Source organism: Pseudochaenichthys georgianus, chromosome 6 (assembly GCF_902827115.2).
Source record: "Pseudochaenichthys georgianus chromosome 6, fPseGeo1.2, whole genome shotgun sequence".
In the NCBI taxonomy this organism is placed as follows: domain Eukaryota; kingdom Metazoa; phylum Chordata; class Actinopteri; order Perciformes; family Channichthyidae; genus Pseudochaenichthys; species Pseudochaenichthys georgianus.
The window spans coordinates 7,594,884-7,612,165 of record NC_047508.1 but is presented as its reverse complement, the minus strand read 5'-3'; the positions used below and the strand labels follow the sequence as shown (position 1 = coordinate 7,612,165).

Below are 17,282 nucleotides of genomic sequence, written 5' to 3'. Positions count from 1 at the left end.
TTGGTACATATTTTTCCAATAAGAGTCTGGTATATAGCCACCAACAGAAACACACGTCTGGATTATTATTTTATTATTTTTTATATTTCTCCAATCTAAGTGATTTTAAGAATAGCAAGTTAAGGTTATTAAAAAAAATAAAAAATGTTCCCGTTATCTATTCTACCATACAAACAGCTATGGGAAAAATTGAGACCACTCATCAGTTTTATTTTTAAATCTCAATCTCTACATCACAGCCATTCCAATGTCTGTTGAATTCCAACACAGAGAAACGTTGTCAGTAGTTTATAGAATAAAAGAAGCATTCCGTGAGGAGAAGCTATGTAAACGACTAACTGACACGTGACGCACAAGGTCCCAGCACTCAATCTTAATACATATTGTAAGCCATTGTTATACTGCTTTTTGTTGAACATAAGAAACTATAAAAAGTTTAAAGACATGACTACATGGGTTTGTTTTCCTCTTGTCCTCCATACAAAAAAAATCACTATCCAATTACATTATAGAGCCGCATGCAGCACATTGATTTGTTCAGCCCCCCAATGCTTTCTCATAAATAATATGAAAGCAGGTGGGCAGCCCAATGGACTCAGGTCTGAGACCACCACAAGTAGAATTGAATTATGTGGGAAACATTTACTGTCCATTTGTAGCAATATCTAAGTTATTTTGTAAAAATAAATGTTTAAAACGATTTAGAATGTTGATGCTAACATGAATTGATTTTTCCAGCACACCTGATAGTGTCCTTACGGTACGTCCACACGGCAGTGTCGCGTTGAAGCTTGCCGGTGGGCGTGTGACCAACAACCAATCACCTTAATCTCCCGCCCTGGACACACAAGCACGCGGTTCGATTGGCTGGCGCTTCCGTCGACGCTTGAAAAGTTGAACTTTTCTCAACTTTCGAAGCGAGCAACGGAGACAAAGCGACGTGACGGAAGCACAATGCAGTTCGGCAAAGCGTGACGTCACCCCATTCAAAGTGAATGGGAAGCGTCTCCGTTGAAGCACGCGACGCTGCCGTGTGGACGGACCGTTAAGTAACACATCACATGGCATGTAGCTACTCAGAAATAAAACTAAATGACGCTCCAAGGTTAGGCTGATTTCTGGGCAGGGATAAACCGACATGGCAATATTCACAGTGGTCCTTCCAGATCCCACCTCAAAATATTGAAATGCTGTTGAGTGTAGTTTTTGCTGACGATGTGATATGAGGTTTGGTGTCAGGGGCCTTCATAGGGACGTCACGGAAAAACATATTTTTTAGTAACTTATCAAATCAAAGACAACATTTCGAATGTGACACACGAATGACTACATACTCGTTTCAAAACAGTACCGAAGTTATCGTAAGTATGAATCTGTTAAAATTAGGGCTGTCAAGTTAACGCGTTAATAACGCAATTTTTTTTTAACGCTACTACTAACTACTACTACTACTACTACTAACGTGCGATTAACGCATGTGTATTTGTCCTCGGGCCCGCCCCGTAGATTCAGAGCCCAAAGGCTTGACGTTGTTGTTGTTAGTTGTATGGTGGGGGATTCTAGCGAGAGATATGGATACAAAAAAGGTGTTTTAAACAGCAAGCCAAGCACCCAGCTGATGCCGACAGCCCCGCTCCTGCCGCTCGCTTGCGGCAGACCACGCTTGAAAGTTTGCCGGGGAGACGCCTGGACAACAACAGCGATAGCTACATGGGTGGCTACAGCTTAACATTGTGGAGGACGAAGGGCTGCGTTAGATCATTCGGATCGCATCCAACGTGCCGACTGCACATCACAGCGCATTATTTTGACCCACAGTGGGAACTTCAGTCTCATGCTTTGACTGTTATGAAGACAGAGGAGCGGCATTTCAACTGTAAATAGGCTTGTCTGTTTGAGCAACTGGCTCAGTGCAGAGAAGTGCACAGGGTTGGGAGAGAGAGAGAGAGAGAGAGAGAGGTTCCAGGTTGTTGTATTGAAAATATTCAGGAGAATATTTGTCATTGTTCCAATGATAATAAACAAACATTTGCATAAAGCATATTTGTCCACTCAGATGTTTTTAAGAGTATTAAAAACTTGAAAAATATTCCTCTAAGGTACATTTAGAACAGATACAAAATGTGCGATTAATCGCGATTAACTATGGACATCATGCGATTACATATTTTAATCGACTGACAGCCCTAGTTAAAATCTGAAAGGAAATAAAAACTATAAATAAATTCAGTGTTGTATGCATTCAGTACTACATTGTAAACACTCATCGGTGGTAAAACCAGCAGGTACAGCAAGTCAACGTCAGCTGTTAGCAGCAGTATGTTGAAGCACATGGGATTCATTGTTCTGTTTACACTATATTCATACAACCCATAATGTGTATATGATTACCTTTAGGCATATAACATTTCCCATCAACTTAATCTAGCCTCTTCATTTTGCTCTCAAATTGCACCAGATTCAAATCAAACACACATTTTGAACAAACAACCCGAATAGCCATACACTGCTGGTTATGATCCCCATTTGCAGAGTGCTCACACATTAATAATTAAATACAGATTTACATTTTTGATGCAAAAAGTAATGCTGTAAATTAAACAGCAGAGAAGGCTGTGCTGTTCTCAGTCCATGTGTCTGGATCTTCTGTTGCACAGTCTCATTCTAATGTCAATCATTCCAGACAGCAGCATTTCCATTCAAAGGTCATCCTCTTGAGAACTGGCCAAAGGTTAGGCAGTGATTTAGTGTAGCAGTAGGCTTATTTTCCCAGGGAACCGATTCATGCTTAGAACTCCAAATAGGTGGAAAGAGTGGCGTTTCTTTTATCTGAAAAATGTACTCAAAACTCAGACACTTCATAAACCAGAGACGTGTCAAATATTGTGTAATCTGAGCAGGAACAGTATTCAAGGGACCATAGTGTGTTTTCTTTACAGAAGGTATATACCATTACCGCTTTCCCATAGACCGTCAAGTAACCTAATTTTCCCAACCAACCCCACAAAATCCAAATGTGGAGAGGTGCAGGAATGAGTCCTTAACCCGGAAACTTATTAGCATTTTAGCACTTCTCTCTTCTCAAAGTACATTTTTCTTCATAATAGTATCTAGTTTAAGTGTCTTGAGAACAGCGGTTGCTAACAAGTAACTAAATGAGACCAATACATGTCTTCCCCCCGGCACGAGTCCACCTTAAGCTTAGAGGTGGTCACATGAAGTAATGTGTTTTAGAATGTTTATAGAATTATGCTAGCTTTTTACTTTTGGCTATTATTTTATAGCAATTGACTTTCAACTATCATAACATGAGTGGTACTATTTGGAGATTATCCTGCACAACAAAACATGGAGGTATCATAAACGTGTGTTTGCCATAAATCTTATTTTCTGCAATAATCCAAATTCCAATGAAAGAAATCCCATTGGCCTTCGTAGAGGGAGCCCTATGAACGCTAACTTCCTGCACCACTTTATTACAAGCTTAGTAAAAGAACACACAAGGAGACGAAGGTCACGTGAGAAGCTGAAACCAGCCCAATGTTGACTTGAACTTTAGGATGATAATCAATTGTTTTCTTTTTTGCCATTTACCAATTAATTAATTAACACAACGTTCACAGGGTATTAGATCTTTTTGCTAATTTAAGCGATTAGGCAGTTGAAATTCTGCCATGCTAAGTGGCCAATCACTTATAGCTTTCATTACACAGATCATTACTAACCATTATGAGCACAATGCAAGGAAGAGGGAGAGTATACGAGACACTTCACTGGACCAGTTGGGATGAGTCATGGCACAGGCAGAGATGACCAAACAACAGGCATATTAAAAAGGGTGTCGGGCTTCATTCCACTTGCAGGCTAACTTACGGTGACAGAGGCTGCTGACCCAGGCACAGGCACTGACAGTCAGGAGGTGGGGGGGGCTCTGCATCCCAGGACAGCTACACAGGACTAATGAACACAGACCAGTTAAGGAAGTATGCACTGCACTGCATTCATCAACCCATATTAAAGCAGTGAGGGGTGTGAGGGGGAAGGCAGTGATACATTCTAACAAAACAGTTTCAGTGCACATTTTCCACACACACACACAATTTTCTTTTTGTAAAAACAGCATGTGATCCGTTTTGAAACCCGTCAAATAATCGAAATCAACAATTGAATTAAATTATTACATTTAAACAAACTACTAATCGTAAATAAAGTATATTATTCCAAAGTTGAATTTAATTTGGATAATAATATTGGAATAATAAACGGAGCGCTCTCCCCTCCCTCCTGACAACCCGTCCGTATCGTTTTATGCAGCTCAGAGGATCCCGTAAGGATTGATCCAACACAAAACATCCAAATGTAATTGTTAATAGTTAGTTTACCCAGTGTCAGAGTTAGATAAAATAGCTAAGTGTCATAGGTCTAACTTCAGGTGTTTGTTCACCGTCAGCAGAACCTGATCCCTCTCTCTCACGATCGATTATACTTCCCTGGCGTTTGTGTCCATATCCATCAGATCTAGCTAGCTCTAGCTCGTGATATGACAGCCTGCTTATCAATAGACTACTTAACAATAGGCGCTGCTTGGCAAAAACTAACTGAAAACTAGAAAATGCATTTCCTGCTGAAAATGCGTGTGAATGCTGTAAACTGTGTACATTTTTGGCAGGAAAGTACCATCTCTCAGCAGGCACTAAACATGGGGGTACAAGTTCCCGGCACTCAGTACTCTTTTTGGTGTGAACGCGACATAAGGGGTACTAAACGCGAAAAGTACGGCAGGGCTCGACAGTAACAATTGTCAGGTTGCCATTGGCAACCATTCAGAAAAAATGTCAACCACTTCTTGGCCTTTGGTTGCCATCAGTGGCAACCCATTTTTAACATAAAGAAATCAGGACAGCAAACAGCAAAATGTGCAACCCAAAATAGATAAATGTTAATTATTTGTTGTATTAAGAGTGATATTGAATTATGTCAAGAAAACAAACATTTGAAAGGAAGACAACGGATGACCAAGAAACTAGTGACTTGCTCAATTCATTTGTGAGGGATCTGTGAAGAACATGAGAGCAGCTGCACTACTGGTATTTTGTATACCAGCAATTGAGGGTGGACAAGTTTACTACTACTTACGTTTCAAATAATTGTGTTAATTACTTATTGTAAATCATTTGAACATTCTTTTGTGTCACATGTTCATCATTAAGTTGATGTATAACTGTATAGTAACTATATTATTTAAAATATAAGGTCACTAAAAATGGCAACCGTATTTTCAGTGTTGGCAACCAAGAGCTGATGCCCGGTTGCCAACCTGGCAACCACTTTTAAAAGTTAGCGTTGAGCCCTGTACGGGGAAAAGTACTCCGGTGTGAACGCGGCTATTAGGTACCAAACCAAGTGTCAAAAACATGCTGGGTCACCACATCCACCTGATTCTCTACATGCGTGTCCTTATTGGCAAATGTTCGGGATTCTTTACATCAAACATAACCAGATTTTTGAACAGCTGTTGCTGCTATTTTGGTGAATTTATTCACTCATGAAAAAAAGGGAAATATTTTAATGTCCTGCTCCAATGTTAGAGAACGTAATTAAATCTTCCCCTTAACTGTAATCATTAAATAATTTTGAATGATTAAAATAAAATGAGTTTCAACAAATCCTTACTTCAGAATGGTCTTCCTGCATATCTTTCCCATACGATTCTCAAGTATATCAGGGTGCCTTTCATGGAGTTGGAAGAGAATCTAATAGAACTACTAATCAACAGGCACACCATTCAGAGTGGTTCTGGAATGAGTCCTTAAACCCAGAGATTAGCTACCGTGATGTCGTATATTTTACAGCCGAACGTTAGCTTTTTATGTTTTGGTGATTGCATTTAGACTTCAAAGTATTTAAGTAATGTTCATCTGTGGAGGTTATGCTGCTGAACAAAACGTGTAAGTATCATAAACGTTTGTTTGCCACAGAGCTTATTTTCTGCAATATTCCAAAATCAAATGTATTTATTGCAGAGTGAGCCCTTGCGAAGCTAACTTCCGAATCCTGTCAGTATCGTCTCAAGCAGCTCACTGATCCAGTAATGACCGAGTGACCTGACAGTGAAGAATACATATATGTATAACTAGTTTAGCTTGTTCCAGAGGTAGATAAAATAGCTAAGTGTGTTAGGTCTAACTCTTAGTGTGTGTTTCGCTCCGCTCACCGGTCCGTCACAGCGGGTGGAGCTGCAGGATTTCTGCTTCACACACACGTTGCATTCTGCTATTTTACTGTCATTTTCGGACACCTTAAAATACGGCCAGACCGGTGAAGCCATTTGGCGAGCTTGTTTTGCCGCACACAGAGTAAAGGGTCATGTATTTTACGTCATGTGATCGGCTCTCGCGATCGGCATTTATAGAGAGCACCGATCGATCGGCAGAGTGAATATCGGCCGATATCGATCGGCGGCCGATCGGAGCATACTCATCAGTTATTTAGATATGACAAAAAAGTGAAAGTTTAATTCAGAACATTCAGAAATGACTTCACTGCTACTGCCTTGAAAAACAACTTAATTAAAATAATACAAAACATTTTGTTGATGCAAGATTGACAAGAAGAGTGTTTATGTGTGTACATCCAATTCAGCTGCAGTAGTCCTCTGTCTATTGTGTGGAAGAAAACATTTCCTTTCCATTAATTTTCCTGCATGCCTCATATCATCTCTATCAGTAGTTGTTGTGCATCATCTAATCTCTCGAACCCCTTGACATTTGGCTAGGAACAGCGGAAAGAAGGGAAGCAGAGAAGAAGAAGAATTATACTTGATTAGATCAGAGGAACGAATCAGATACGGCTCTCTAGCTCATGACATTAATGTTATAGAGTTATGGCTTCAGCGATTATGACATGTGATATTTTTATCAGATCAATAATTCAATAAACCTCAGCACTTGCTGCTTCATAAAAAAATACACTATCAGACGGTATGGACTTATACTACGATAAGAGAGAAGTTATCAAGTACAGCAAACGGAATTCCGTTTTTTTTCCTATATCCCAAACACAGGAACATACAGTGTCACACACTAAATTCCAGACAGTATTTTCCTGCAGGTAAAAGCACCAAGACACATGTGGTCTACACAGATATATGATCAATACATTCACCTGAGCCAATTATTCAAACCAATGTTGTCAAACACATTGTGTGTGTGTGTGTGTGTGTGTGTGTGTGTGTCTGCCTTTTTAAAAGTGTGCTGCAATGTAAAGCTCTGTACATCAGTCTGCAATGCATTATTCAATGTTGCAGTGAACCAGGATGGCTGCATAATTAAAGTCAAAAACAAAGAAATGCTACTAAAAGACAACAACAATAAAATAAACAGGTCATTCCCAGCTGCTGACATCAGGCCAAAGACTGAAGGTCCCAATTCATTTCTGAAAAGAACTATAAGAAAGTCTTTATTCCATCGGCTGTGGCCATCCTCAATAACAGCCTGTTTAAATAAGGCCACACACACACACACACACACACACACACACACACACACACACACACACACACACACACACACACACACACACACACACACACACACACACACACACACACACACACACACACACACACACACACACACACACACACACACACACCCACACACACACACACACACACACACACACACACACACACACACACACACACACACACACACACACACACACACACACACACACACACACACACACACACACACACACACACACACACACACACACACACACACACACACACACACACACACACACACACACACACACACACACACACTTTAAAGAGCCTGTGACACGAGTTTCCCCCATCATCCAAACCCATCAATTTGAGTAAATATTGTCCCCTTGAACTGGTTTTGGATATTTGTACTTTGATAACCATTAATCTGCCTTCAATGTTGACCATTTCCTGGATCTTCTCTGGGATTCTTCAAGTCCCGCCAAATGATGGGTGACGTCATTGCGGGCACAGCGCTCCAGCTGCACCGTTCAGGATCCCAGCTTCTGCATGTAAACGCACGATGGCGCACACAGCAGCAAGCTCAGACAGCGATGACAGTTTAATTTTGAACGTGTCTGAGAGCTCATATGAGGCTGAAGGATCGGTTTATGTTGTATCCGTTAGAAGTTTAGGAATTAGGTGCGTCAATATGGGCGATTATATGGTCATGTAGCCAGTGGTGGAATGGGACTAAAAATCATCCCGGGACTCTCGACCGGCCCACTTCGGTACCGCTAGTAAATTGTCAACGGGGGGAGTGGGGGATGTCAGGGGCGGCGGGTGCTGTAGATAGTAAATGTAAATATGTAAATATTTGTGTCACTGCATCCTGGTAAAATACAAATATAATGTATAATGTCTGTGTCTTTGACCTCAGCGCTGCTAGCCACCTGTGCCCTGTACTGCGAAGCCAGTTCAACAGACCCTGGATATGTTTGAGTAGCAAACAAACTAACAACAACAAACTAACAAACGAGATCTCGCTAAGCGGTCCTACGACGCTGGTTATCAACTCGGTAAATCAAGCCAGGGTTTCTCTCTCCAGCTGAGAGCGCGTTCACGTCTGAGACACGAGTGGATCTGACTTTAAATTACATTTGACTCGAGTGTTTCGTCAACATAATGTGTTGCTTAAAATAATACTTCTGCATCCAGTCTGTGACACTGTGAGTGTTGCACGGCCAGATACGGCTCAGCTGACTCAGATAAGAAATATATGATATATTGTGATATTATATGATCGATGATCTGATTGATGATGTGATATCAGTGTGATATGAATGATAAGTGCGACACGTTGGCGTCTTCTCTGCATACGGCAGTTTAAACTGTATTTCCTTTATCCTGTAATATGACTTGAGAGATTTAAACTCCGCACACTGAGTTAATCTCTTTTCTATAGTCGCCGGAGGCGGACAGCGTCAGGTAAAAGAAGTTATTTAGCCTTCCCAAACCTGAGCCTCACGCGCCGCCTATGGGGGATGTGCTAGTGACTTATCCGACCGGCCCACTTCGGTACCGGCCCATCGGGATTCGTCCCGATGGCCAGTCCGCCACTGCACCCAGCCCACGTAAACTGTCAACGGGGGGAGCCTCGCTGCGGGGAAACGGTGGACCTCGTGTCCCGATCGGAGTGGGAATAATAATAATAATAATACGTGCATTTTATCCATTAATTCCACAAACATTGTGGTACAAAAACACACGTTTAATCCATGTTGGTGTACTACAACTACAAAAAGCATCGGTTTGTTTTCTCATCAGGAAATGCAGACCGGCACAAACAAACGATTTTTAATCATCATCCTCACGATCATTTAATCATATGTTCGCCGAATTGACATGAAAGCACTAATAAATGTAGTTTCATCCACTTGAGTTTACAACTACAAAAATAATCGATTTGTTTTTATATCACATCCTACGGGAGGAAATTCAGCAGCTCTCACTACCGATTTTTAATCCTAATGTAATCATCATCTTCACCACGATCATTTATGTTTATGTTCACCGAATTGACATGAAAGCACTGACAAATATGAATATACTGTAGTCAACTTCATTAAAACGTTATTAACGTGCCTAAACTCAGTAATTCACAATTTCTACGCATGACAACACACTTTGTCCCCGTTTGGCTCTCTCGCTGCACAGTGAAGCGTTCCCGCATTGATGTCACTTCCGGCTTCCCCCAAAACTTCAAAATTAGTCGAAGGATTTCCCGCGATGTTCGAAATTATTGATATTTAACGGAACGGTATCGCTTTTTCTTTTTTAAACTGACGGTTCGAGATGACTAGATAATATGTCATTGCACAACAGTTGTTGGGATGATGTCACAGGCTCTTTAAGCTCCCTTTTCAAGCATCAAGGATCCTTCTTAGGGAATTCTGCCACCAACATCATAACCTGATTTGAATGAATAGTACATTATTTATTTGTAATACAAATGATGAATGATGAAGAACAAACCACTGTACTTTTATTAAGCCTTATTATTTATTTAAGACGCAATTTCCCTATTTGTGTGTGTATGAGTTGTATTTTGTACTGTATATAGTGAGTGTTACTTGTATCTTATTTGCCAGTGCCAAATACACATTTCCATGATATGTATTATTAATAAATTATACATTTAAAGGTGGGGTAGGTAAGTTTGAGAAACCGGCTCGAGATCGCTAGAATTTGAAAATACACAACCGGAGAAAATCTGCCACTTCCTTATAGAGCCCCTCCTCCAACACACACGAACGCGCACATGACCAATGAGGGCACGAGATAAGTGTGTGCCCCGATGGGAGGCTGACAGGCAGGTAGGTTGTACTTTTTACAGTATTACGGCTTCTACAGATGAAATTTTTTTACGGATTTTTTGTCAAAGCACTTAAGATATTCATTGCTATCGGGATGTTAAGAGCATTCCATGGAATATAACAAACAGTGTATCCCGAGCCGGTTTCTGAAACTTACCTACCCCACCTTTAATGGACAATAAAGTATTTTGAATATGAATCTGAGAAACAAAACAAAGGAATGCCTTCTATGACAGGCAGCGAAATGGACAAGAATGAAAATCCACAGGTAACAATGCTTACAGTAAGGAATCTACGATATTCAATTAACAGGGTTGAATTGGACTAGTTGATCCACGTTGTAAACAACCTTCAGTGAGATTAGCTAGCAGGCTAATCTAATAACTGAGTAACTTGCTCACTCGAGCAATGGTTCTGGTTAGGAGGTGACGCTCAATGTGTACGGTAACTGTCAACAGTCTTTAAATAAAGATATATGGTATGCCTTAAGGGAAATATGTCCATGTCTTCTAATGGAAACAAGTTCAGCAGGAACGTAAACTAACGTTACACACAGTAAGCTACGTTGCGCTAGCTTTGCTGTGCACCAACTTCAATGGCCATACCGAAGCACTTCAACTCAACTAACGTTACCTGTCAAAAAGTAACCGCAAAACAAATACTTTAGTGTCAAATTCACCAGAGCAGAATACATTGGGTCTCTGGGCATTTACGTCAATTGATAAAACACAAAGTAAGCTACGGTAAATTTTCTGACAAACAATATAGTTGAGATGCCTTCACTGCCATTCCACTTTGTGTCTGCATCTGACTGTACGCACAGGAAATACAAACAAAACAGGTTGGTTTACTTACAGTTATAATACTTGTAGTGTAAAGTTAAATCCTTGAAACGAACAGCGTCGGTTTCGTTGATAAAAACATTATATTTCTGTGGCAATAGCTGAAGTATGTCCGTTGTCCCTGCCTTGTCTGACTGGTTTTGGGAAAGAAAAAACCCTGCTCTGGCACCAGCAACCAATGGCTTTGGATGTAATCGTGACTGACGTCTACCCAACCAATTACCATGTCGAGCCCCTGTGGTTGGTCTCTCAGCCAATGAAGTAAGACTAGGCGGGATTTTATGGGATTTGACAAACGCGAGTGACATTTGCTTGGCCCAATCCCTGCAGTGCAAACACGACATTTTAAAAGTAGGCGGTATTTCGACAGTTGTCTTAACCAATCAGGTAAAGCGGAGAGCTGATATTAATGGCGGCAGCAAAACAATAGCACGTTGGGGTTTGCCCATGGATGTATAATATTAGGCTTGTTTGAGACACATTGCGGCTCGCCTCGAATGTAGACGAGAGTTGCCGATCGCAGCCGGGGGAGGTGTCAAAAAGCTCGTCTTAAGTCGGACAGCTCGGACTCGGAGTCGGCTTGACTGGCTGGGTTTGCAATGGCGGAAATTCCATTTTACCCACTGTAGACAAAGGTGATCTCCATTGCTTTATATAGGTTTGTTAATTCAGTCATGATGATGAACCACACCAGTGACTGGGTTCCATCATTAGAAATGCTCCTCCCTCTTAATGTTTGCAAAACTGATAGGAGGACAGGCTACAAATGATCAGTCCCTTCAGATCCGCACACATGAAGCTTAATGAGCATGAATTGAACAGACCTGCTGCTGTGTTAATTCTTTAGCTGCCACTTTAAGCTTTATGATGTGTACAACATGGATGTAATTTGATTTAATCTTGCCATTTAAAATGATGTATTTAATAAATAAGGTTAAACCAAATCATTACATTACAATAGATTTTATTTTAATGATTTGGTTTAACTTAAAGAGAAACTTTATTGTTATTGCACATATTACAGGTACTGAGACAACGAAATGCAGTGTAGCTTCTAACCAGGTGCAACAAGCAGTGAAGTGGAAAGTAATGTACACAATCTACAGAATAACATATAGAATGAATTGAATGATGAATAAACAGTGGGGTATGAATACACTAGATATCAGCCTGTGAGCAGTATGAACAGTGCGTATGAATATGCTAAGATATATAAAGTATGAAAACGGTAAGCAGTAGGCTATAGTATAAAATATATAGATATTAATTTCATGATGATAAACATTGTGGAACAATGATGACAAATGGGAATGGATGTGGCGACGTAAAACTGACACAAAACAACAACAAACTTTTGCCAGCCAATTGGAGAGTTTCATCAGCAGCACGTGGTAAAAACCACCAATGAGCGCTCAGCTCGAGATACCAGCGAGCCGTTTCCCATCAAGCATTTCGCTTCCGCAGCTCGTGGAGAGCAACTGCGCCAACTCGCCTCGCCTCGCTCTCAAGGCTGCGGGCGTCTTTGTCCCGCGAGATTTCAAAGTCTCATGTGGGCGAGCCTCCAGAGCAAGTCGGACAAAATGACTAACCATCATGCAACGCACTAGCAAGACGTTGATCGCAACTGCGCAGGTCTTGCTTGTCTCAAACAAGCCTAATAACTGGATACAGCGTGGGAGGCGGGGCCTCATTCATTCCTATGAGAGTTGCTTGATTTAGCGCATGATGATAAAATGGCCCAACTTTTGCAATATGGTCTAGCTGCGGCCGCGGCCAGTACACGGCGGTACACGATGGTACACGACACGCCCACCTGACACGACACTACGGTGGCTGAGAGGCACCACCGTTAAAAGCGAATTGATGAGATTTACATCATACAGCCCATGTAGTATAAACATTGATTTTAATTTCTTAAGCTAGCTAGTGTCGTGTCAGGTGGGCCTGTCGTGTACCGCCGTGTACTGGCCGCGGCCGCAGCTAGACCAAGCCCCCAGGAAGTGCGCCGGACTCAGATGAGAATATTCGTGCTGGCCAAACGGCGGTACTACACTTCCGTTTGGTTGCCAGGCCCGGAAACACTTTTTCCCATTGACTTACATTGGGAAAGAGTGGTCTGTAAATCGTTGGATAATTTTTTTTAAACTAAATAAACTACCCAGTATGAACGTTTGTATAGCCCTTATTAAAAACATTCGTTCCTCAAGTTTTAATAATGTGCTAATAACATTATTCTGAGAGTTATTTCCCTCTGCATTATGAACGCGCATCTAACCCACGGGACCGCGCCGCCTGGCACCTTCATGTTACGTGTCACACTGTGCTCACAGGGAGGGTGGGGGCTGGAGCTATTGGAGCTACAACGAGCCGTTAAAGGCAGATAGTGAAATTCAGTGAATACACGTAGTTTACAGAGATGCTGTTTGAGAAACCAATGTGAGTTGCGTTTATCTTTACCCATGGATGCACAATAAGAACGAACCCATATCGTCTTACTGCCATCCCACGGAGCTGTAATATTGGATATATTGCACATGTTTGCTATAATTCATTATCATACTACATGGGCTGTATGATTACATTTTGTACCGTAAATGTTGTATTAAATAAAGTTAATATTACTTATTATTATATATTATATATATATTATATATATATATATATATATATAAGAATGATTTCTATCACTAGATCCTGTTACAGCGTAATATAAGTAGCTACATAACGATTGATGCGGACATTAGCATAATTACTAGCTAACCGCTAGCTGCTAACTGTTGCCTCGTTAATATCAAATCTATCATAATAACAAATCATTACCATGCTGTCATGAACGTGCAGTGCTGTTATGTGTACGCAAATTGACGTGCTTGATGTGAACGAGCATTTTGGTTAAAGTTGCGCATGCGCTATGAGCGCATATACGGGTACTTCTCAGGCATGCCGGGTAATCTGTGACGTTTCACTCTCAAAAGTTGGGCCATTTTATCATCATGCGCTAATGAGCAACTCTCATAGGAATGAATGAGGCCCCGCCTCTCACGCTGTATCCAGTTCTTATTATACATCCATGCTCCACACTCGTTGCTTTAACAGCCCTCAATATGGCGGACCCTCCGCGTGAACGCGCAAACGGAGGGGTAGGGTGAAGGGGGCGGTTTGGGAATGGGCCTAAACGTCTGCTGCTTCCCCTCTCCTCAGTCCTCCGCTCGCATCTCCTGTGGGCGGGACTACGTTTCGAGGAGGGGAGTCGAGGAGGGGAAATTTAAGAATTGAGAAGCCTCTACTGAATTTCACTCTCTGCCTTTAACGGCTCGTTGTAGCTTCAATAGCTCCAGCCCCCACCCTTCCTGTGAGCACAGTGTGCACTGATTGGTCGGGACGCGTCTATCGTTATTCCAACCCAGTTTAGATCCCACTTCCGCATTACGCAAGTATCGACGCGGGGTTACGTCACAGAATCAACCTGGCGTTACATCCCTATGGTTAACTTACGTCACTGCCTCACGCGGCACACCCGCAAAATCTGAATCTGCAACACATCCTCACTCCCAGGTCGGCCTATGTTGACGTTATGTCAAGTCCCCTGTGTCGGCTTTTTCCAACGCAAGGGGGGGGGCCTTAGCGTCCATTTTCAGCTTTGTCCATATGCTTCTATGGACGCTCATGGAAGCACGGCATTCGTTTGTGTCGACTGCCCTTAAAGGCAATGTGAGTGTCCATTCCCATTGGATAACGGAGAATTGTACACCCGGAAGTAAGTATTCCCCTTACTCGCGATTGATTTTACAGTGATATCTGCACTACTCATCGACTAAAAAACACCAGATTATCCTTGTTAATTACACAACATTGATTGGTTTAAATTGTGTGCAATGCTTTTGTATTTTTCCCCTTTGATTCGGAGAAACAAATCTTTTTTCGGAGTAAAGGATGGCAGAAGACACTACACTACCCAGAATCCTCAGCTATCGTTTGGACTACACCATGTGCTCAGTTTGACAAACCCTGTGATAGTCCTCAAGCTCTGTGATTGGAGAGTGTGCTCCGAGGGTTACCGAGCCTCGAACAGCACTTGAAATGGGATGGAACCACAGCAGACTGTTCAAAACTGGATTTGAACGGGTCCACCGCGTCCCCCCCTCCCCCACCCCGTCCCCAGAACTACACATGCTGGCTATTCTGTTTCGCAACATGTTCTCTATCTATGGCACGTCTCTACTGGGAGTTGTAGTTTTAAAAGACGTTTTCGTATTTCCCATAATAAGAAGTTGCCAGTATTCAACTGTGTACATCCCTGGAGGTTTAGGGGATAGGAAACACTCGTATTTAAAACATATAATTAATAAATGGGTGAAAATTGCTTGTGCCCATAATGGGCAGCATTAATATATATACACACATGCCAGCTAAGGTCAGAAGAGCTTTATTTAACAGCTGGTCTTATGTTTGTGACCCCTCCTGTTGTTAATTGATTACATTACATTACATTAATTGATAAGCCTGAAACATGCACTTGTCAAGGTTCAGAGGCACATTTTGCAAATATGGCAGTATAGCCATCGATCAGCTTAAGATAAGATATACTTTATCCCAAGTTGGAACATTTGCGTTACATCAGCATGTGTAACAGTTAAATATGCAGTGGTGTTTATTTTTAAATAATTTAGTATAATCACATCAATTCTGTGTTTTATATTTAACAATTCTGTGTTCTTTATTTATTGATTATTCAATACCTGACAAGGCCGGAGAGGAAATATCTACATACATCTTATAAGAGTATAATACATTATGTATAATATCAGTTAAAATAAGTGCTTCAACATAGTTAACATTGCTGGAGGTATGCACAAATATTGATAGATGTCTTGTAATGCACTATTGAGGAACCTGCGACCCAAGTTTTTCATTCAATGCACACTATAGTTGTGTAGGCCTATATGATATGTCAATAAACCTTAGAAAATCTTGAAATCTTGAAAGGGATGTGCAAAATAGTCATTATATACAGTCTTTAATTAACTATTAGTAGAGAATAACGAGTAATGAATATACTTTATAGGGATCGTATTAATATCTAATAATAAAAATAAGGAAATTCAATAACATGCTTTAACCACTAGGTTAAATCAGCTGTGCACCTTTATGGTTTAAATACAGCCTATCTACCCATTGGATCAAATATAAAAGTCAGCCGAATTAGTGTTGATACTGCAAGGAGACGTATTGTGTGAAAAGAAATGTAAGATGTTGTTTAATGGCTGATATATTTATGATCCACATCACGTTTTCAGTTCCTCATGTTTGTCTAGAGGTCTTCTCATCAGGGCTCTATAAATACAGAACTACGGCAGATATGTAATATGTAATGCAGCCGAACCATGTATTACAATGCCGGTATGTGATGACTTTCAAAGAGAGAAGCAAGCACACTCGGAATAAAGTATTATTTTTTTTTTTTTAAATGTTTTCGGTCTGTTTCCGGTATTTGTTAATGACGATGTGCTCTGAGTTGTGAGACTGGAATTGCACAGGGGAAAATAACGTAGGCTATCTTTAGATGCGGATTTTGTTAAACTAATATGTTTGCGCTGTGGACCAACACTATACATTGACGGGGAAGGGGGTAGCAATAAAGATAACACCATTAAACAGTTACACAACATAACAGAAATAATATCGATAGCAGCGTCCCTAGCAACCACCTTGGTAACAATGAAAACGTTATGGACGCAATTTCCTGAAGTAATCTTCGTAATAACTAGCAAACTAAAGATCATGTACATCCACTGCAGACATAATCTGAAATAACAACTCATATTTCTCGCATCAAATGACATCAAAACGCATTTTAATGGACAAACTAACTTTAAAATAGGCATATTACAACGAGAACAAAACGAAGTTCGGCCATGTTTTTTTTTCTGCAGGGAGAAATTTGAAGATCACGTAATGTCAAACAGAGCACATGGTGTAGTCCAAACGATAGCTGGGGATTCTGGGTAGTGTAGTGTCTTCTGCCATACTTTACTCCGAAAAAAGATTTGTTTCTCCGAATCGAAGGGGAAA

General features: G+C 41.0%; 1 protein-coding gene across 4 annotated transcripts in view; it reads right to left on the bottom strand.

Moving 5' to 3' along the window:
- Nucleotides 1–11,434, bottom strand: part of enc2 (ectodermal-neural cortex 2) — a 45,106-nt gene extending 33,672 nt beyond the window's left edge. For 2 of the 4 annotated variants that reach the window (XR_011643439.1, XM_071203440.1), the window contains exons 1-2: nucleotides 11,224–11,434; nucleotides 3,874–3,957 (exon numbers count right to left, since the gene is read on the bottom strand). Coding sequence is in view for 1 of the 4 variants with exons in the window: in XM_071203440.1 (XP_071059541.1) it covers nucleotides 3,874–3,937 (64 nt within the window). In the remaining 3 variants the exon portion in view is untranslated. The remainder of the gene's footprint in view (nucleotides 1–3,873; nucleotides 3,958–11,223) is intronic. The other 2 variants (XM_071203441.1, XM_034085350.2) reach the window with 1 other exon arrangement.
- Nucleotides 11,435–17,282: the final 5,848 nt, after the last annotated feature.